Below are 22,240 nucleotides of genomic sequence, written 5' to 3' on the forward strand. Positions count from 1 at the left end.
TTAACAATACAACTAATACTAAATCAAATCAAATCAAGTTTTATTTATAAAGCACATTTAAAAGCGATTTTTGGTCGAGCCAAAGTGCTGTACATGTAATAAAAACACATTACTACAATCACAATACTATTAATACTTACTCAGCGGGGGTAATGTTAGCATCGGGATGCGCACCCAAGTTTCAGTCACACAGTCACCATTTTTCGGAATGTTCTAGTTATTTATCGTATGATTGTCTTCGTGTTTGTATTGTTTTCGCTTGCGCACTGTGACAGGGTTGCACTACAAAATCTCATTGTATATTTTTGTATAGTGACAGTAAAGGCATTCTATTCTATTCTAACTGAAAATTATGTGGACTAGATTTGCCAACAAAGCCAAGAAGACACTCCTGATTTTTTATCACTATTGACATGCTTAAGGGAAAAGGAAAGAGTGAGTGAAGGCAAACCGCTCTGATGGATCTTATGTCATGTTCCAGGTTATTGATTCACTCAGTTTATTTATCTCCTCGTTTCATTTACATTTTGCTCTTCTGCTTCTTATGTTAGTAGGACCCACTTTAACCTGTTAAGCGAGAGACCCCGGTACCGGGGTACTGCCGCAACATCTTGCAGGAAACAGTGTCTGAGGGCATGTTCATTTAATAAAACTATGAATGTTTTATATCCATGTAACGGGAAGAAACTCATCTAACTGATCATTTTGGGTTTTTTTTCAAAAGAAAACCCACAATGCTAACACTGAGCCTCTGAATTAGCAACGAGCAAAAAACGCTAACACCTTACTGCACCGAAAATCACTCACAAAACCTTATTATTTATCTTTTCACCACATCCAACACATCGATTCACATCGTGAGGTGACACAGAATGACATTACCACTGAATTATACGAAATGGCGACATTATAAGCAAAAACGGACATCAAAACAGGTGACGCTAGGTAGCTAAAAATGCTAACATTTTTACCTTGGCTCTGTAGTCTCTCCAAAGTGGTCTTCAATGGCATTAAAACGATAAAAACGATGCTGCAGTTAATCCATAGGTTAATCCAATGTGTCTGTGTCCCTTTGAAATGATTTCTGATCATCCATAAGCATTAAAACTGCTTTTCTGTTTCCAGATGTCAAAGCTAAAGATAGGTTCACTCTGATGCAAAATTACATGTGCGAAGCCCCCACCTTTTCTCTTCACAGCGTGTGTGTGTGGGGGACTCCCCCTTCGATTCTATTGGCTCTAACGGTCAGAAAGAGGTGTCAACCATCAAAATCGAGCAAGGGGGGCCAGAGATATGGAAAATCCACCCAAATGACACCAGAAGTGGTTTATTTTTGCTAAATCTCTCTAAAAAGGTCAAATGTCACTTGTTTTGCATCAATCTTAATACAGGGTACTTATTATATGTTGTACTTTGGATTCCTAAAGCTTTTAGTCTACTAACCCATCATCCAAGGGTGGTTTTCACTATAAGTACAAAATAATTTTTGGACGGACACTATAATTTACAGTTTTTTACTATGTAAAATCTGAATTTTCTTTAAAATAAAAAACATCTATATTGATTCTGACTTTTCCACATCCAACTCACAGGTTTATCATTACTTTGAGAAAAAAGATTATTAATTTAACCCTTTTAGAAGGGAAGATATGGTCATTTGTTCTGGGAATGTAATTTTCGAGCCTGAGACCTGAAAAACAGGCTCAGGGCTTAACAGGTTAAGTAAAGCAAATACAAAAAACTAAAACTGTTTTGCTTCTTGGTGTTTTGTGTGTGTTTGTGCAGGTGTGATCCTCTACATCCTCCTGGTTGGATATCCTCCATTCTGGGATGAGGACCAGCACAGACTCTACCAACAGATTAAAGCTGGAGCTTATGATGTGAGTTTCATCCTGACACACACACATTCAGTTACTTACTCAAAAGAAAGTGAAATATCACTTGAGATATTAAGCATATAGATGATTTGGACCCATAATTGTTTCAAAGGTTGTGTCCCCGTTTAGTTTGTTGAATCATTGATGCAAGAACATACACACACACACACACACACACACACACACACACACACACGAGCACACAGATGACATCATACACATTCCTGCCTGTCTTCTTTAAAACATTACAATTGAAAAAGAAACAATGCTCAGTTTGTCTGCCCGTGTTTTTTTTTTCATGCCGATCCACAACTCTACAGTTTGTTGCTGTTAAAGCATGAATAAAAAGTGTCACTGCACAGATGTGAAGACAACTGCAAGCCAGCAAAAAACAATGCAGGTGTTTAATGTAAGAATGTAAAAAGGCTTGGATGTTTTATGAGGAAGGGCATGCATTCAACACTTTTGCCAAGCTTCAAGGACACATGCAGTGCCTCTGTGTCTGTATTTGATGCATGTTGACTCTGCAGTGGTTGGTGGGCCATTGTAACTGGTTTGTGTGATGTCATTCCCCCAGTTCCCCTCTCCTGAGTGGGACACAGTGACTCCAGAGGCCAAAGACCTGATCAACAAGATGCTGACCATCAACCCCGCCAAGAGAGTGACAGCGACAGACGCACTCAAACACCCCTGGATCTGCGTAGGTGTCACACACTCACACATTTCATATCTTGGGTCAACACTAAAAGCATGACTGTGAACACGCCTTATTCCATCACACTCCTGTCTCTGTTTTTCACAGCAACGCTCCACTGTGGCGTCCATGATGCACAGACAGGAGACTGTGGAGTGCCTGAAGAAGTTCAACGCTAGGAGGAAACTCAAGGTGAGTGAGCTCTCACTGGGAAAATGCTGTTTCAAAAACAAGTACAAAAATGATCAAACAAGGTGTTTTTGCTTGTAATAAGGAAAATATTTCTTGAAGTAAGATGGGATATTTAGAACATACATCTTGTATTTTGAACTATATTTACCAGAATCAGGAAATGCCACAAATGCTCAAAAGTGTTCTGTTTTCTGATGTTAGTGGGTTATTTTCCAATGAAAATGTGAAAATGGTTTAATCTGAGATACAATTTTGAGTCTTTGACTCAATTTGATACTTTAGATGCAGTGTCTAAAATCAAGACCCTACATCACTGCTTGTTACTTCCTAAATTACTAGGTCTTATATCAAGTGTAAAGACATATTCTGACTTGATATTACACAAAAGTACTTGGCAAGACTTCGAGTTCTCGCAGTGCTCAAGTTTTCAAAAAGAAATATGCTAAATTCAGTTATAGGCAAGTTTATTTATATAGAAGCTTTCAACACAAGGCAATTCAAAGTGCTTTACTAAGATGGAGCATTAAAGTTAAAGAAATATTGGTTTCTCATACAGCATCTCTGTATAGTATGTGTATTCACTCTCTGTCCTACACGGCTCGCCCACTGGCTCGCATCCCCCCCGTGTACCCCCAAACGCGGCGCACCACAGTTTCGCCGCGCTACGAGGCTCCACTAGCACCCCTCCCCCCCAGCGCGTCACATTTTCGCCGCTAAAAGAGTGTGTGTGTGTGAGGAGCTCCACGGATTGGGTCCATTTGGGTATGGGCACGTCACCATACCCAGGAAGAAAACAATGGAAAAAGAGACATCTCCAACGAGGCGTTCTGGGGCAGCATAGACAGGTCTTTTCTGTGTTAGAGTTTTATTCGCTACAGGGTGTACTTTGAGGGTTTGTGACTCTGCAGACCATTTACATGCAGAAAAAGCTACATAACACACAAGGGGACGGGTGATAACCAGAAAAGCATGACATGGGACCTTTAAGAAATAGTGTAGCGGAAAACGATATATAAAATGGCATTTCAAAACAGTCATTAAAAAGCAAGACAATAAAATAAATATAAAACAAGATAATACATAAAATACATGAATAATAGTTAGAGTGCAGTGTGAGATATGAATAGTTCGATTAAAAGCAAAAAGAAAAGTCTTCAGCCTGGATTTAAAAGGACCTGCGGGATTCTGGGAGTTTGTTCCAGATGTTTGGAGCATAATAACTGAACTTCTCCATGTTTAGTTCTGACTCTGGGGAAAGAAAGCAGACCAGAAGACCTGAGAGTTCTGGATGGTTCATAATGAAGCAGGAGATCAGAAATGTACTTTGGCTCTAAACCATTCAATGCTTTATAAACCAGCAGCAGTTCTTTGACAGACAGGAAGCCAGTGTAAAGACTTCAGAACTGGACTGATCCACCTTCTTAGTGTCAGTGAGGACTTAGTGAGTTCTAGACATCCTTAACCTTCAAGCCAATCCAAACAGAGCTACTCTAATGTCCCGCCTCTCTGCAGGGGGCCATTCTGACTACGATGCTGGCCACTCGCAACTTCTCAGGTAAGACTGAACCAGTGTGGACCAGCCTGAAACATGGCTCCCTTCAATGTCAAAGCTAGAGGTTTTTGACAAGTTTGACTATATAGTAATTCATTTAGGTCTTCTTTAGATGCTGTCCTTTTGGTGGCAGCTTTGATTCGATTCTGATGGCCTTTAACTGTCCTCCTTTTTCACTGAAATAAATACTGAAGCATGCAGATTGATTCAGTGCCATCTTCTGGTCCCTCTAAAGGGCAACATGTTCAAACTGAATTCAACAATATTGAAGTTTCTCTGACAAATGACAATAACGTTTGTTTCATTCACATCCGTTATATTTTTCTAAACTCTAAACTGTCACTATTATGACCTTTAGTGTGTTTCTGTTTCCCTTCCTTCCCTCTCGGTTGGTAACTCATGTGATAGGTAAGAGTTATTCTTAAAGACTTATAAAGCTCTATTATCTTAAAGATATTTGATGTCAATACAGTCAATCAGTTACTAAACATGCATCTTCCACAAATCAATCCTACTGATAACAACCCCTCACTGCCTTGGAGTATGCACCAACCCCCAACCAACCAACCAACCCCCCCCCCCCCCCCCTAAACTAAACCGAAAAAACTGAACCGTTGACTTTAGTTGAATGTATCATGTCAACAGATTACACAATATAGTATTAGATTAGATGAAAGCAATAATATTAAGTCGGAATACAAATATTAGGTTCAACTGAATATTATTGCTTTCAGCTAACCTAATACAGTTATGTGCAATGTGTTGAAATAATACATTTAACTAAAGTCGACGTTTCAGTTTGTACAGTGTACTTACAAAGTATGGCTGTTTCTGTAGTATGTTTTAGATAAAACTGTGACATGCTAGAGTGAAAATGGGAGGAGAAAGTGAAGGCTAACCACTCTGATGGATGTTATTGCATGTTCCAGGTTAATGATTCTCTCAGTTTATTTATCTCCTGCTTTAATTTACATTTTTCTCTTCTGAGTCTTATTTTAGCACGACCCACTTTGCTAGTTTTTTGTCTAAGGGTGTTTATTATGTGAATATGTGTTAATTCCATCTGTTTTCCTTGCATTGATTTCTATTTCTCCACAGCAGCCAAGAGCCTGCTGAACAAAAAAGCAGATGGAGTCAAAGTAAGTTCAGCTTCCCTTTCCACACTTTCTAAATGACAAAGCTAACGTGTGTTTCAGACACATTTCACACACAGCTCTGATACACAGCTGTGCGTCCTGACCTCAGGCCACACTGCTCCAGCAAAAACAAGAGCTAGAGTTTCCTCTGTGAGCTAATCTTTCCTGAGTGGGTGTGACACTTGTTTCCCCCCCTCTGCATTGTCAATCTGTGTGAGAGGAGGAGGATCTTCTGTGTGAGCAGGAAACTGCTGGAAACTAATTACCCATGATTAAATGATGATCGGAGGCTTTATCTCTCTGTCATTCTCCATTTATCAATCACATCCCAGTGTGTGTGTGTGTGTGTGTGTGTGTGTGTGTGTGTGTGTGTGTGTGTGTGTGTGTGTGTGTGTGTGTGTGTGTGTGTGTGTGTGTGTGTGTGTGTGTGTGTGTGTGTGTGTGTGTGTGTGTGTGTGTGTGTGTGTGTGTGTGTGTGTGTGTGTGTGTGTGTGTGTGTGTGTGTGTGTGTGTGTGTGTGTGTGTGTGTGTGTGTGTGTGTGTGTGTCCTAAAACCATCAGACAAGATAAGAGAAACCTTTGAATCCCTGTAGAGACATTCAGTAGAGGTGAATGGATATTTATTTGTGCTGCCTAAAGCTGAAAACGTAAAGTGTTTCCAATGATTTGGTTGTACTAGATTAACTAGATGATAAACTGTCCTAAATGTCAACCATTGAAGTGTTTCGAGAATTGTAGAACTCTAGTAAAAGCATTCCTAAATAGTCCAAAGACAATCTGATGAATGCAGATTGTGCTAACAGAGCACATTATCTGTACCGTTATTGGCTTCAGTGTGTTCTAAATGTTCTATTATGGCGCATTTTCATTGCAGGGCCTCGCTTGGCTTAGTATGGTATAGTTAGGCCTTGTTAGGCCAGGCTCACTTTATGATGCGTTTCCATTACAGCTTAGTAGCTGGGGCAGTAACTATAGTAACGCAGTGTAGGCGGAGCCGTGACGTCATCTTCAATGAGAACCCCAGAAAAACAACACAGCCGTTAGCTGTTAGCACTCAGAGCTCACAGCTCCTCATATCTGTTCAGAAACTAGACAAAAGTGAAACAAGTACAAACCACAGACTGCCTGTGTCATGGCGAATACAGTCGCTGCTTTATTTATGTCTGTATAGGCCGTTGTGAGTGTGGACGGTCGGAGCATATACTGCGTTAGCTTAGCCAATCTCCATCTAGAAAACACGCATTTTAAAAGGTGTTTCGCCTGCCGTCTGTCTGCAGACTTGTCAAAGCATTAATTCATGGTTTTTACTAACCGGTATCAGTATGTTGTTACTTCGGCATCATTTTGAAACGTGTATTACAATTAAATCACGGTCAAATATGTTCATTTTGTTGTAGTTGTAGCCCCCTTGCCAGCGATTCTCTCTCTAGTTTAGCATACTCAGCCCGACTCAGCCTGGTTGTTGGCCCGGAAAGAACCTCGATTTTATGGGGCCAGAATAACTGTGAAATAGTACCCGCTAGCCGGTACTACGCTAAGTGGAAACGCAACCAAAAACGGGCCGTGCACGGCTCGCTTAAACCGCGCTCCGCGCTGTAGTGGAAATGCGCCATTAGTTATTCAGAACGTCTATGCTGCTGCCATTTGTTGTGTAAATAAGTGAAACTACCTAAAAAATACTGGAGCTGCAAAGTTTTATGGGGATTAAAAGTAATTTGATCTGAAAAGTCTGAATCCCGCTGCATCATCTTCAGGTCCTTTCCTTTGCAGTGCCCATGTTAAAGAGGTACTTGTAATGGAGCTGCCTGAATGATTCATGTGCTTCTCTTCCTGTTGACTCAGTCCCCTGTTTGTCTTCTCAATGACTTGAATGACTTCACCTGAACTCTCCACATCACTCTTTATTCCACACGGAGTAGAAGTTTCCCATCACACCCAATGAGTTCATGTTCTTTGAATGGTTTCAACCAGTGCTAAAGACACTGCGTTGAATGGTTGATGACCAGAGGTGGGAAGTATCCGAGTACATTTACTCAAGTCCTTTTGAGGTACTTTATACTTATACTCTAATACAATTCAAAGCGATTGTACTGTAGCGAGTTAATACTTTATGTATAAATGTAGATTTTTTTACACACAAAACTTATAAAGAACTTTTAAAATAAGGTGTTTTGATGTAGATTAAACTATTCAAAACTATATTTACACAAACTATCAGTGGGTTGACTAAACAATAATCCGGCAGCAATTATAGTAATTGTTTACGTAATTTTTTGTGTAAATATATTTCACAGTTTCGAGTTTTTTCAAAGGTGAATAATTTCTGCTTTCATTTAAATATGTATTGTTTTTTTTCCTGTAATGAGTACTTGTACTCCTAATATTTAAAGTACATTTTCCTGATCATGCTTAAATACTTTTACTTAAGTACCATTGTTAATGCAATACTTTTACTTGTAATGGAGTATTTTTACATTTGAGTACTAGTCATTTACATAAGTAAAGGATCTGAATACTTACTCCACCTCTGTTTAATGTCATTAATAAGGGCTGATCTGTTACCTGTGTGTTCTTATTGCAAACAAGCCTTAAGATTGTAAAAGCTGGAGCACATGGGGGTGTGAGGTGGTGTTCCACAGTCAGGATAACTTCCTCTCCCCTGCTGTGTTGTGGCTGCTCACCGCAGAAAAGGAGGACGGACGGTGTGGAGTATTTCAGGGTATGCCTGCTGCTGCCTGTTAGCAGCTGACTCCTGCAGTGGTAGTTAGTCAGCAGTAGAAACCATTGTGTTTGAATCCCAACACAGCAGCTTCAGGCTGGGAAGACACTGCATGACTTACAGACAGCATACAGGAAGTGTGGCTCCACTTCCTGTATGCTGCTGGGATACTGGGATCATCTGTTCACACTGTATACAGATTTATATTGACTGATTTTAAAGAGTTTGACTTCTATTTTTAAATCGGATCATTTTTGGACCCAAAAAAGTTACTGAATAAATCCACTTAATGCAAAACCTTGTCTGTAGTGTCAGGTCCAGATGGTGCTTTTGGACTCAGGATCAGTATTTTTTTTTTAAACATGGCTGAGGCCCTGCATCATTAGACAAACTAAGGGCATTGCTTTTACCTTGCATTATTAGGTACAGACTAGATGTATTTAAACAGAGTACGCCCACAAGTCAAATTTAAAGTCTGTAAAAAGCAGCAAACCTGTGTTAAAGGAAAAATCATCTGTTGTTAAAAATGTTGTCTATAGTTAACAGTCATGTTATGTCTACCCAGCATAAGAATACATCCTGAAGATATGGTCGATAGTTGTATTTACTGCTAGGTTTCCAGGTAGCTTTCCTCATAGTATCACATGGATGAGATCCAAATGTTACCCTATTACTTGTGAGTTAAATGTTAAAGTAAAAAGCTGTAGATGTCATCTTTTTATACAGGTATATAGTACTAAAGCTATATGATCAGACTCAGAATCAGATCTTGTCATATGTGATTGGCAACAGTCCAACATGTTCTTTTGAAGACACTGATTCATATCCTGTTCCTGCTTTGTTGAGTCTGTTTCTGGAAATCTGTTTACATGCTCACATATTTCCAGGCTTTTTCCATGACGCTGGTTGTGCTCAGGATGTGATGTTTTCATACCACAAAGAGTAACCCGACTTCCTGTGAAAATGATGATGCGTTTGACAAAGTTTTCTGTACACAGTTAGCATTTTCCAGGTTTCTGTTACGATGGTGGTTACTGTATGCTGTAGATACTAGCTCACACCGCTGTGAGGGCCTTGTAGGAATATTCTACAATATACTGTTTCTACCCAATCAATAAAATCACTACAGATATGTAAACAGATAGTTAAAGTTAATTAAAGGTACATACCTGACATAATCAGTTAGCTTGAATCCCCACCGTGCTAATAGCCGGACATAAAGCTGCTAGGGTAACATGATAAGGTAATGCAATATATCCCCAATTTCTATCACGATTATTTGAGCTATTAATTGAAAACCACTTCTTCAAATAATAATAAGACATTTGATTTGATTTTTGGAGTAAAACTATGAGCATCAATATATTGAAGAATGCTATCTGGTGTCAGCTGTCTCATATCAGTCTCAGACATTATAACAGCTTTTCAAGGGCAAAAGAGATATTGCAACCAGAACAGAGAGGGCATCATGTGATTCAATTGTGGTAAATGCAATTATAGAAAAGTCATTTCTGACTTGTACCTAATATATAATTCTTCTGCAGAGTAATTAGGTCATTTGTCTCTTCCTCCAGCTCTATAAGTGGAAGAGCCTCTGAAAGAAAGCGCTGGTTATTAAATCTTTCCTTTGTAAAAGTTGGTGATGTTTTTCTGTACTGTCAGGGATGTATGACCATGTTCAGACTCTGTTCCATGTTCAGACTCTGTTCCATGTTCAGACTCTGTTCCATGTTCAGACTCTGTTCCATGTCAGATGGACCACAGACCACTGGCCTTTCTCTTGAACAACGTTTCACTTTTCCCTCCACAGCAGCTGCTTCACTGTTTAAACACTAAGTCTTGTCCGTCTGTCTACCTGTCTGTCACTCTGTCACTCAGATCAACAACAAGACCAATGTGGTCACCAGCCCCAAAGAGCCCGCCCCCACTCCTTCTCTGGTACACTGTCTCCTGCCTCGCTGCATGTGTGCATGTCTGTCTAACTGTATCTGTCCACACTGTCAGTGGCATCTGTGGGATTATACAGCTCTGTGGCACACACTTCTTTTTCTCTTAATGTTGATTGTTTTTCCATAAAGTTTCAAAACCACAAATGTATGTATTCCTCTGTAACATGAGCAGTCCTCGTCACCTCTCAGTTGCTTAGTGCATTGCCATATTGCTGTACATGGGCTACATTTTCCTTTGTTGTTGATTATAGCGATAATGGCTACCCTTGTGCCATTAAACGTCAAACTGTGGCCAACAGGCTTCAATCCGTTGATGTCAACCAAACAGGACAACTCTGGTTTGCTGTTCGAACGATTTTTTGAAACCACTAAACATTATTTTGTTTTTGTGGTATCCTAAATAGATCCACAAAATACATTACCCATGAGCCAGGCGAGACTTGAACCAGAGCGGTGTTGCTAATGGGAACACAAAACACACCACATTTATGTTTCTTTTAAGTTGACCCAGAACCAGGAAGTGAATTGTTCAAAGAGTTTTTTAAGAGTGTAATGTAAAGGTTTTTGAAATGCACCAACAGAGTTGTAGTTGACTCCTCAATATGATCATTTGTTGGTGGATTGATTTCAATTATGCTAGTGACGTGTCTTGCTTTGTTTAATCTGTACAGTTTGTGTCCAGATTAGGCACACCGAATTCATGCTGGATTAGTGAATTTCAGAAGAATGGAGATGCTCTCTGGAATGGCTAGCAGGGTCCATGTTGAAGGTCTGTGCTTTAGACTTCAACTGCGGTTGTATTTTGTGCGTAGTCGCAGGGCTTAGGGAGTCGAGCAGAAGTTCATGTTATTGTTTTACCATGCAGTGTTGGAGAGCACCATCAGATATGGAATCACTGCCTGGGATGCTAACTTGACAGTGCAGCTGAAGTAACAGATGGGGGTTAAAAACATCCATCTCTCCAAAACATATATGAGCAGTCCATTATTAGACAGGCACACACAATCTTGTCTGATCTTCCCCACATTCTCCACCCAGAATTCCAGCTCCTACCTTCTGGGTTCCCATGATAGAACAAGAGAAGACATTTCCTTATGGGGACAATAAAGAATTGCGTAACGTAGCATATAGCCGCTTCCAGTTGTTATGCTAATCTGGGTTATAATTCCAGCTTCAAATGGAATGGCCAAGAAACGGATAGAAAGAAAAGTAAATCCTTATATTTCCCAACATGTTGAGTTTCTTTTTTTGACCTTGTGACTTTTTATCATACAGGACGTTTTTTCCTCACAGTTGCAAATTACAGATCATCCTGAAGAAACAACTGGGAGATTCCACAGCCATCCAACCCTGAGAGATTCCACATTCCATTTTCTTCACTTTCACATAGAAAAAAGTCACGGTTACATATATAATATTCATGCAAACCTACAGCACAAATCCAGCAATGGCAGTAGCATTATCATGTGATTGACTAGGGACTGAGCTCTTCTGTCAGGAGACTGTCACACATCATCAGAGTGATCATCAGAGTGATCATCAGAGTGATCATCAGAGTGACGGAGCGCTCACCCGCAGAGAGACTCGCTCTGTAGGGATTCTAGTCAAAGTAAAGCATGTCAGCTGGGACACAGTTATACTGTATAACACCATTGACAGGAAAACCTGTAGTGCCAAAGCATGTATGTGTGGGAAATCCATCCTGACAGTGTGTTGCCTCTGATTATTGGGTTATTCTCTTCAGAGTAACACAGGTTGTTTGATGTTGAGTTGTGTGGAAATGGTCAAACGCCTGTCTGTCCAACCTTAAAAAAGACGTTACTAGAAAAAATGCATTCTCCTTTAGTGTTCTACAGCAACGTTTGTTCTCCCTGATTACGTTTGTTTCGGACGTTCACACATACGTTACTAATCATAGTTTGGGGAGCAAAGTAAGGAGGATGAAGTCAATGAATGCATCAAACCAACACCCTCACCTGCTGTGTCCTGTGTGGAACCAAACGCCAGGATTGACCTATTTTTTCAAATCATACACAAATTAATTTTGGTAACCCAAGCCATGATCTTTTTTAACCTAACCGAGTAAATGTTCTGCCTACTGTAAATCTGTATAAAAGTGCATCCGGAATTGGAAAAGGAAAATAGTTTCCCTCGAAGCGTAATTGAGAACCGCTGTTTTAATAAATATACATTTGTTTACGGATTATTTCCATGGTGTTCATGTTGTGGTCAGTGTTTGGTAAAACGTGATCATTTGTGGTGAAAGACTTGATATAATTGACTTGATCGTCAATATTGCTATTTTCTTAACAACCCGTGTGTCTGTAGTGGTGGCTCAGTATTCTGTAGTGATTCTGTTTTAGACCTGACTTCCTTTCCTCTCAATATGTGGGTTCTCCCTTTGTCCTTGTTTTTTCTTTCTTTCAAAATGCTCTTCTGTCACAAGCTTTTCCTAACTCACTTTGTTCTGCACCAACCTTTCTTCCTACTATTGGTCCTTCTAAATCAGGAGCCTCAAACCACTGTTATCCACAACCCGGCTGATGGAAACAAGGTATCAACTGAGCTGCTCTGAGGCTGCTGCTGAGTGTGCGCCTTTTTAGGGTAGAGCCTCCATGCTGCTGCTGAGGATGTGTTTGTGCTTTTGGTGGTCATCGACATGTCATCATGTGACTGAATGCGGGTCAATGCTACTGCTGTGAAATGTTGTATCAACTGTTGCATGTTATACTGAGACTCAACATTATGCTTACACGTGTGTGATTAACTTACTACGCTCACAAATGTTTCAACCTACTAACAAAAACACGTACTGTCATTGTAAAATGATACAGTGTTTTATACTTGAGTGACAAAGGGATTATGCATGCTGAACAGAATGATGACCATGCAATACCATGGACACCAACGCTTTACAGAATCCCATCTGCCATGTCTGTGCAGATCCATGCATCTACATGATCATTCATGGATCTATACTGTCAGGGATAGACCATGAGATAACAATGTAGGATCATGTGCATGCTTTGTGCCGTGACATGGTGGTGTTGTAGCCCATAGTGTAGCATACAGTGTGTGTTCCTTGGCATAGTAAGTGTTGTATAGCTTTATACAGTACATGAAGAGAGTGTGCATCTTATTTCATATTCTGCTTTTTTTCTTTCTGTGGGTTAATCCTCAAGCAGAAGGATCATTGAGAAAGTGATGTGCCATTTCACATAAGTGTTGTAGATGTTTTATGGATGTAGTTTGAATTCAAAGGATACATTACATGATGTGTTGTCTACTGAAAGTTCTACCTGAGATCTGGGAACATGTCAAACAGGTCAAGGAACAAGAAGTCAAGCTAATAAACAGTTAATACACTACATTGTGGTTAGTTTTGTTCCCATGGTGCTATTGTAGATATGTTGACACATCTTTGCACATACGGCAATGTGTGTTTGCATTAAGTTAGAAACAGTGTCACCATTTGTAAAATGTGTCGCTTAGTATGTGTCAAATGTCAAAGAAGTGTAGCCAAAAGTTTGCAAACAGAAGTTTAGATACACTAAATAAACTGGTGGCTTCTTTACAACGATGTTTCTGAGCCAGTTAGACTTCATGTAAGCCATCACTGTGTTACCAGATACATAAGGTGCTCTCCAAACCAAAGGCAGTTCCCCTTTTATCACAGCATGGTTTCTTCATGTTTCCTTTCACCATCTATCCGGTAAAGTTACATTTTATTAAAGGTCCAACCCAATTTAGGATAAAAAAAAATGACCTGTTGTGAACCAACAAAGAGCATCAGTTAAACTCAACGTCTGTCTTCAGCTTATGCATCTACTGTCAGCTGGTCATACTCATGTGTCTCTCTGTGGTTCCTCAGGAGTCCAGTGAGAGCGCCAACACCACCATCGAGGACGAGGATGTGAGAGGTAGGAGCTTTACTCTAACAAATAGAACTCCTCTGTTAACAGGTTTAACGTCACCTCTTTGGGGGAACTAGCATTATTATTATGTTTCGCCATGGTTTCCACCAGAGGCTTTTGGACTGCTGCTTGTGACTGTTTTGCATGAATGTGTTGCATGTTATATTATTATATATGTGTTTTTCAGTTTGAACACGTTTCATCTCAGTATCATGTATCATGGCAGGATTGATATACATGTACCTGCGGGCCCATATTTACCCCCCTGTTTGTGCTCATGTCATTTAACATGGATGGGAATTAGGTCTGTAATGGTAATTGTTTGTGTGGAAGCGTCACAGTAGGAGGTCCGATCTGCACACAGCCCCCACACTGTAACAGTGGTATGATACTGCCATATGTGTCACCAAAGCTCAGAGGTTTATTTCAATATGGCGTCATCAAAATGAGTTTAGCAAAACCACCGGATGTGTGTGAAAGTCTCTATGACGAGCACAAATAAAACCTTTGGGCGCTTGATGTTCATTTATTGAATAGATTTTGACAGCCGTAACATACATTGCACACAGTAAGCCTATAGGAACATTGTTTATTGTTACTTTTCTTTGTATTCATACTGTTAAATGTTTCATATAATTATGCAATAGAAAGAGTTTTACACAAGACACCATTTTAGGGCTAAGAGGTGTTATTTATTTTATTTTATATTTAGTGTTTGTAATGTGTAATATTTTTATTTTGTAATTGTCCTTATTCTCGTAATGAAAATAGTTAATGGTAAAGTTGCCGGTGGGCGAGATGAGTCCCAGCTGTCTGTCTTTGACACTCCTGTCTTGTTGAACTGTTCTTTACTCACACCAAACAGTGACTCCTGAGGCCTGTACTACGAAGCTGGTTCAACCTAACCTGGATATGTTTGAGTTAGCCGGTTGGCCCAATCCAAAACATACGCGCTCTCGCTAAACTGTGTTATCAAGTGGATCGCTCAAGCCAGCCGTGTCCTATCTAGTTAGGTGCGCGTTCACATGAAAGGGGTGGTATTTGGAGCATTCGACCAATCACAAACACGGACAAGCGTACTGACAGCGCAGCGTCATACTTCCTGAATGAAAAGTGAACTTTAATATTAGTCAAATATGAAGAAGTTAAACTTTAAACATCCATGACTTAAACACTTTATCCAGGATAAAAGCCACATAGCTGCACCTGCAAGGTGAATACAGCTGGTAAAAGAAAAAGTGTTTGAATGCGTACATTAACAGGTTTATGATATCACTGCCCCGTCCAAGACACGAGTGGATCTGACTTTAATTACATTTGACTCCAGTGTTTCGTCAACTTAATGTGTTGCTTAAAATAATACTTCTGCATACAGTATGTGACACTGTGAGTGTTGCACGGCCAGATACGGCTCAGCTGACTCAAATAAGGAAATATATGATACATTATGATGTGATATGATATGAATGATAATGGGACACATCGACGTCTGCACTCACAGTGCCGCGGACTGTACTTAATGTTACTCTGATCAGGTTACTTATGTCGTGGCAGATATTTAAGTAAGCTTTCTTAACGCTAATGTTATAATAGTCAGATTGCTCTGAAGATGGGAGGGGATATTCTATTCATTTTCACGGCCGTCTTTCCTGCAACGGCAGTTTTTCTGTATTTCCTCTATCCTGTAATATGACTTGATAGCTTTAAACTCCGCACACTGAGCTCTGATTGGTCAGCAGGCAGTGCTTTCACTGAGTTGATCTCTTAGCCTGCCACCTAACCTGCTCCGGAGCAGGTTTGCCGCTCAGCATAAGTTACCATGGAGATCTAGCCCGCTAAAAAGAGAACCAGCGTCGTAGGACCGGAAAGCCCGAGATTTCCCTGAATTTAGCCGGCTAAGCGAAAATCCAGCTTCGTAGTACAGGCCTCTGGTGTTCCTATTGACAATCAACAGTATGGACAACATTAACATCAGGTGTAAACGCTCTGACCTCTCCACTCAGGAAGTGGTGCACCTGTTATGAATGCTTCTCAAAAATGTTTAGAAATATCCACAGCCTTAGCCTTCGCCCACTTTGGTGATTTAGCCTCCTCTCAAACTCATTTTTCAAAGTAAATCCAATACCAAAGTGGGCACTTGGACGACTTATATTTACAGGAAGTGAAAGTTTATGTAAAGGAAATATTATGAACAACCAAGATATCAGGCAAGTAATCGGTGAGTTCCTAAAAATGAACACTCCAAATTGAACCATTTCAGTCAAGTCACTGCTTCTGTAACAAAATCATTTCCCAAATTGGGATCAAAAAATATCTATCTATCCATCTATCCATCTATCCATCTATCCATCCATCTATCCATCTATCCATCTATCCATCTATCCATCCATCTATCCATCCATCCATCCATCTATCCATCTATCCATAGATATATAGATATATAGATATATTATATTTTGACCTTAATCGAAATATTCTGTTATTTTCAAAAGCTTTTTTAGTCTGATGCTATGATGAACAGACCGTTCAACAAAAGGATACCCAACATCTAAATATTGGATTGTTCTTTCTTAGTAAGATCCCATTTTCATTAGAATTGTGGTCTTACCTTGACTTGAAGATGAAGTCCATGCTATCCTTCTGGACAACAATCTCTATTACTGTTTTGTAAAAGTCCTCCTTATCTTCCTGTAGTTTCAAAAGTCTAGTTTGTTGTTACGTCTACCGTCTCTGCGTAGAATTACAGTAGCAACAAGAACCTGTGGGCTCACGTGCGCCCCCTTCAGTGCGGCAGAGGTTATGGCTGCCTCTCCTGATGCTTTTTTCATTGCCGTTGTACGATGAGACCAGCGAGCCTAAATATCATATATACGTGAAATAAGTTATTTAGAGACTATGGATGGCGAGGATAAATGTAATAAAGGGATCTACAAACATTACATTGGTGACCTACAGTGAGATGGTAACAGGCATGCGCTTAGGGCCCGCTTTCCAGCCAGTTTCTGTGGGGTGACGCATTCTGAGGTGAGGCAGATCTCATCTGTGCCTCACCTCAGCGCACAGTAAATGGCTTGAGCGCGCTCACAAAATAAGTGGCCGCGCTAAATTAGTGCCCGTGCTCCAGCAAGTTACTGTGGGCTTACGAGAGGCAGAGCACGTCCCTGCCTCACTTGTCATCGCTCCCGTAGCGGAGCTCGGCAAATTTGCTGATTTTGACTATAAAATGCGATTGGAATCATACATAAATCACATTTACAACACAGATCAATGGAGACATTTTATTATTATTACTATTTAGTTTTTCTTTAATTGTTTTTCCGTTACATTGGAGTATGACAGGTGAGGCTCTGCCTCCCCTGTCTGCACGTCGCTGCTATCTATCTATCTCACATTTTGATGTTAATACAGAAAGACCGACTATAAACAGATCTGAGGAAGAGTTAGGGCTGCTCTTGTTAACTGTGATATCCCCAGACCAACATCTGATACTCTGCGTGACAAAGTCAGGCGAAACAAAAGAGAAAGGACATTTTTGCTGGACTTCAGCAAAGTGGATGTTTGTGATGTTTGTCTCTGAGTTGTCCGACAGGGGGACATTATTCATTATTGTGTGTTTTTGTAACTGTTCAAACTGAAGTGACCTTTGATAGAACAGAAAGTCTTTCAAATGAGATTCAAGTCTCCAAATTGTTTACATTGTGTAAGTGTGTTTATCCTTTGTGGATAAGCATGTATATGTGCCTCCATACAGAACACCACAGGGACATTCAGGGACATTCAGGGACATCCGGGACATTCAGGGACATTCAGGGACATTCAGGGACATTCAGGGACACGGCCGCTCTTCATTATGGCCTCCATTGTTATTTATGGCTGATTGGAGCCGTATTCAGCGAAGCTTATACACTGCTCTACTTATTGTAGTGTTCAATAGCATGTCCTATTTTTTTTCAAAGGAAGACATTGCGCTTAGGGCCCGCTTTCCAGCCAGTTTCTGTGGGGTGACGCATTCTGAGGTGAGGCAGATCTCATCTGTGCCTCACCTCAGCGCACAGTAAATGGCTTGAGCGCGCTCACAAAATAAGTGGCCGCGCTAAATTAGTGCCCGTGCTCCAGCAAGTTACTGTGGGCTTACGAGAGGCAGAGCACGTCCCTGCCTCACTTGTCATCGCTCCCGTAGCGGAGCTCGGCAAATTTGCTGATTTTGACTATAAAATGCGATTGGAATCATACATAAATCACATTTACAACACAGATCAATGGAGACATTTTATTATTATTACTATTTAGTTTTTCTTTAATTGTTTTTCCGTTACATTGGAGTATGACAGGTGAGGCTCTGCCTCCCCTGTCTGCACGTCGCTGCTATCTATCTATCTCACATTTTGATGTTAATACAGAAAGACCGACTATAAACAGATCTGAGGAAGAGTTAGGGCTGCTCTTGTTAACTGTGATATCCCCAGACCAACATCTGATACTCTGCGTGACAAAGTCAGGCGAAACAAAAGAGAAAGGACATTTTTGCTGGACTTCAGCAAAGTGGATGTTTGTGATGTTTGTCTCTGAGTTGTCCGACAGGGGGACATTATTCATTATTGTGTGTTTTTGTAACTGTTCAAACTGAAGTGACCTTTGATAGAACAGAAAGTCTTTCAAATGAGATTCAAGTCTCCAAATTGTTTACATTGTGTAAGTGTGTTTATCCTTTGTGGATAAGCATGTATATGTGCCTCCATACAGAACACCACAGGGACATTCAGGGACATTCAGGGACATCCGGGACATTCAGGGACATTCAGGGACATTCAGGGACATTCAGGGACACGGCCGCTCTTCATTATGGCCTCCATTGTTATTTATGGCTGATTGGAGCCGTATTCAGCGAAGCTTATACACTGCTCTACTTATTGTAGTGTTCAATAGCATGTCCTATTTTTTTTCAAAGGAAGACATTTTTACCTCGTCAGGATTTGTCTGATATTATCTTTCATACCATACTTTAATACAGATACTTCTCTTTCTTGAATGAATGACTCAGAGGCTACACAGAGGCTTAGAAGTATTCGGAATTGAGGATGATTTTGATCTTGACATCTTTTGTCCTTTGTTAATGGTTTTGTCTGTGGCAGGAAGTGGGAAGATAAAAGTGCAGGAATTGCAATTTCTTTGATATGACTCATTTGCACCGCTGAGAATGATGGATGGTTAATGGCTTCCTGTTAGTTTCTCTACACTAAAGGGTTTTAGTAAAGTGGAAACGTTGTGTTGGTTTGGTGGCTTGTGGAAAGGGGGTGGTTGGGGGCAAAGGGGGTGGTTGGGGGCTTGTAGAAAGGGGGTGGTTGGGGGCAAAGGGGGTGGTTGGGGGCAAATTATTTCCACAGAAGAGGATTTGAGTCCAGCTGTTGAATGTAAGTCCAACTCTCCCTTTGCTTTTTAGCTCTGGTTTGGTCACCACCATCTTAACAATTCTATGGCTTTCAAAAATGGTCATTTCCTGCATGCCTTTCATTCATTCTCCATCTCATGTTTTTCATTTTCTCCATTTCATGTCTTTCTGTCTTTCCTGCTTCGTCCTCCTCTTCCTCCTCTTCCTCCTCGCCCCGTTTCATCTCAGTAGAAAGTGCCTCGCCCGACCCTCAGATCTATCTCCTTAAGGATGTAGAGCAGCCCACCTTTCACATGCCTCCCTCCCCCTCCCCCTCCCCCTCTTCCTCCTCCTCCTCCTCTTCCTCCTGCTGGTACTCTCCCAGCGTGTGGCCCCCTGCTGAGGGGGGCTCTCAGTACTTCCTGTTGGCTCTGTGGACGGCCTACCTGCTCCTCTTCTTCGCATCTTTCTGTCTGTTGCTTTTCTCTGACCATTCCACCACATGCCACTGTGGCCCCCCCCCCCAGGGGCCGGGCACCCAGCACGCCGTGCCCCTGCCCAGCTTGGGCCCCGCTGACTCCCAATGTAAGTCCATTTCCCAGAGTTCCCTCTCCCTTTGACATTTAGAAGTAATTGAATATATGTGAGGAATCGCCAACAATTTACAATTAGTTTGACTTTATAGTTTATGGATCACTTTTTAACACTTAAATCAGTAGTCATCAAATATGTTGGGAAATAATCAATTGCTATTTTCTACATGTATTTCACCTATATTATAATACACCCCATGTCATCAATGTTACACTGTTATTAGACCTATTTGACACCAATGCCACTCCCACATTACACCATGATTACACTCTCATGGACACATCCTGTCAGACTGCACCCCCCAAGATACACAAACATGTAAGGGTTCAAAGTATGTCTGTGTTTGCTTTTTCTATTAAGTCCAATTATCATTTATGAATTTCTTGAATGGACCTGTTAATTCTTGATGTCATGTTAAAGTGTCTGTTACAGGGCCTAGCCAAGATGCGTATATCCCCTGTGCGTCATTTAGAGTAGACCCATCCAAAAGGGCTATAAATGCAAGGAGCAATGTCAAAAGTGAAGATGATGATTGACGCTTGGAAAAGCTCTTCATAGCAGAAGGCTTGTTAATGAGTGGTCAGACGGGTGGATGACAGCATCAAGTAAACAATGTGCTCACAGAGGAATGTGCCCCCAGCCTCTGGACCTTCCCTGGGTATTGATACGGTAAAGAAGCCACCAACAATACGGAAAAGAAGACAGAAGACCTTTTTTTTTTATCCTCATGAGGAAATTCAGTTTCTGGCTCTGTTCATGCACACAGTACAACTACACACATGCAGGGGACTTCTTATGTCAGCAAATGACACATAACTTAGGTTATAACATAACATAACAAGGTTAGTTGAAAGGAATAATATTAAGTTTACATTTATTATTACATGTTACTTGTTAGATGCTTTTATCCAAAGCGACTTACATACTCAATACTGTGGACAATCCCCACAGGAGCGATTTGGGGTGAAGTGTCTCAGGGACACAACGACATGCTGACTGCAGGGGGGTTTGAACCCCCTGATCCCAACACCAAGGCTCTATCCACTGTGCCACACGCCTCCCATACAAGCAAATACAAAAAAAGGTTTCAACTTAATATTATTGCTTTCAACTAACCTTATATATATATACACTTGTGTGACATGTTTTGAACCACACCTCAGCTGGTGTGAGTGCAGAGCTGCTGCCTCACAGCGCCCCCCACAGGTCAGAGGCTGTAACTACACCAGCTGGGTTTAGGTTGGTGGTTCCATGCCTTTATGTTCGTCACCTCACACCAGGCACCGTCTGACTCACAGGCATGGCCTTTGTTTGGCAACGTTTTCTTTTTACAAAATGTTTTTCAAAGAATTTAAAGATTATTTCACAAAGTAACAATGGCTTTAGCACCGGCTTTGTATAAACTAAAACATTTTCACCATCTTACAATTATTAAAGCAGTTAGTAATTAGTTGTTGGAGTCAAGCTTTGAGAAAGCAGATGTAGAAGAAGTCTTTGAACTGCTTGAATTCTGAACTGAAGAAACAATGACTCAATGTATGGTTATGATGAGATTTCAAATCAAATCACTTTTTAATCAAACCAAAATGTGTCTGTAGCACAGAGTATTGAGCGTTGTTAAGGTACTGAATGCTGGCATTGAAAGTGTTAGTCATTTTGCAGTTTATTGCTTAAATGGAAATATTGCACACTTTTGTTAAGGCTTTTTCTGTTATGTAAAAAATAAGGAAAATTAAGTGAAGTTACTGGCCATAGTATTAGTTTCGGTCTTCACAGAAATATCTGCATTCTGCTCATTTGAGATGAAAACAGTAGCACAACAAATACTGCAAGAAAAGTATTTGATTGTGTTTGTGTGTGACCCATCATCTCTTCATGCAGTAACGGTAAACGGTGTTGTAGTCTTACTACTGCAAAGGATGAGTTTCTCTGTATGTATCACCATCTGCTACGTGTGTTTCTGTGCATTAGTGTGCGTGTGCTAAGCCTTCATCTTTCTGTCCGTGCTCTTATACCAAATCCCAAAGGAGACTTTTTGTTATACCGCTCAAAAGGCATTATTTCCACTCCACATGTACAGCGGAGCATGAGCATTGTCCAGATATAATCCAAGCTCTTCTTACTGCTTCTACTCATATTTCACTCTGACTGGCTGATAAACACCATGAAAAACCTGTCCACTTACTATCAGGCAAGATCCTATTTCCTCTGTTCTCACGTATTGTAATGACAGGAGGAGTGAAAC

At 40.6% G+C, this 22,240-nt stretch overlaps 1 protein-coding gene across 13 annotated transcripts in view; it reads left to right on the forward strand.

Moving 5' to 3' along the window:
* The window catches only part of camk2d1 (calcium/calmodulin-dependent protein kinase (CaM kinase) II delta 1), a 105,221-nt gene that overhangs the window by 76,833 nt on the left and 6,148 nt on the right, over positions 1–22,240 (forward strand). For 3 of the 13 annotated variants that reach the window (XM_034130930.1, XM_034130931.1, XM_034130941.1), the window contains 8 exons: positions 1,786–1,880; positions 2,455–2,577; positions 2,680–2,763; positions 4,276–4,318; positions 5,414–5,454; positions 10,049–10,108; positions 12,629–12,673; positions 13,991–14,039. In XM_034130930.1, the coding sequence (XP_033986821.1) occupies positions 1,786–1,880; positions 2,455–2,577; positions 2,680–2,763; positions 4,276–4,318; positions 5,414–5,454; positions 10,049–10,108; positions 12,629–12,673; positions 13,991–14,039 (540 nt within the window). The remainder of the gene's footprint in view (positions 1–1,785; positions 1,881–2,454; positions 2,578–2,679; positions 2,764–4,275; positions 4,319–5,413; positions 5,455–10,048; positions 10,109–12,628; positions 12,674–13,990; positions 14,040–22,240) is intronic. The other 10 variants (XM_034130932.1, XM_034130933.1, XM_034130943.1 and 7 more) reach the window with 6 other exon arrangements.

The sequence above is a fragment of the Trematomus bernacchii genome, unplaced genomic scaffold (assembly GCF_902827165.1).
Source record: "Trematomus bernacchii unplaced genomic scaffold, fTreBer1.1, whole genome shotgun sequence".
In the NCBI taxonomy this organism is placed as follows: Eukaryota; Metazoa; Chordata; class Actinopteri; order Perciformes; family Nototheniidae; genus Trematomus; species Trematomus bernacchii.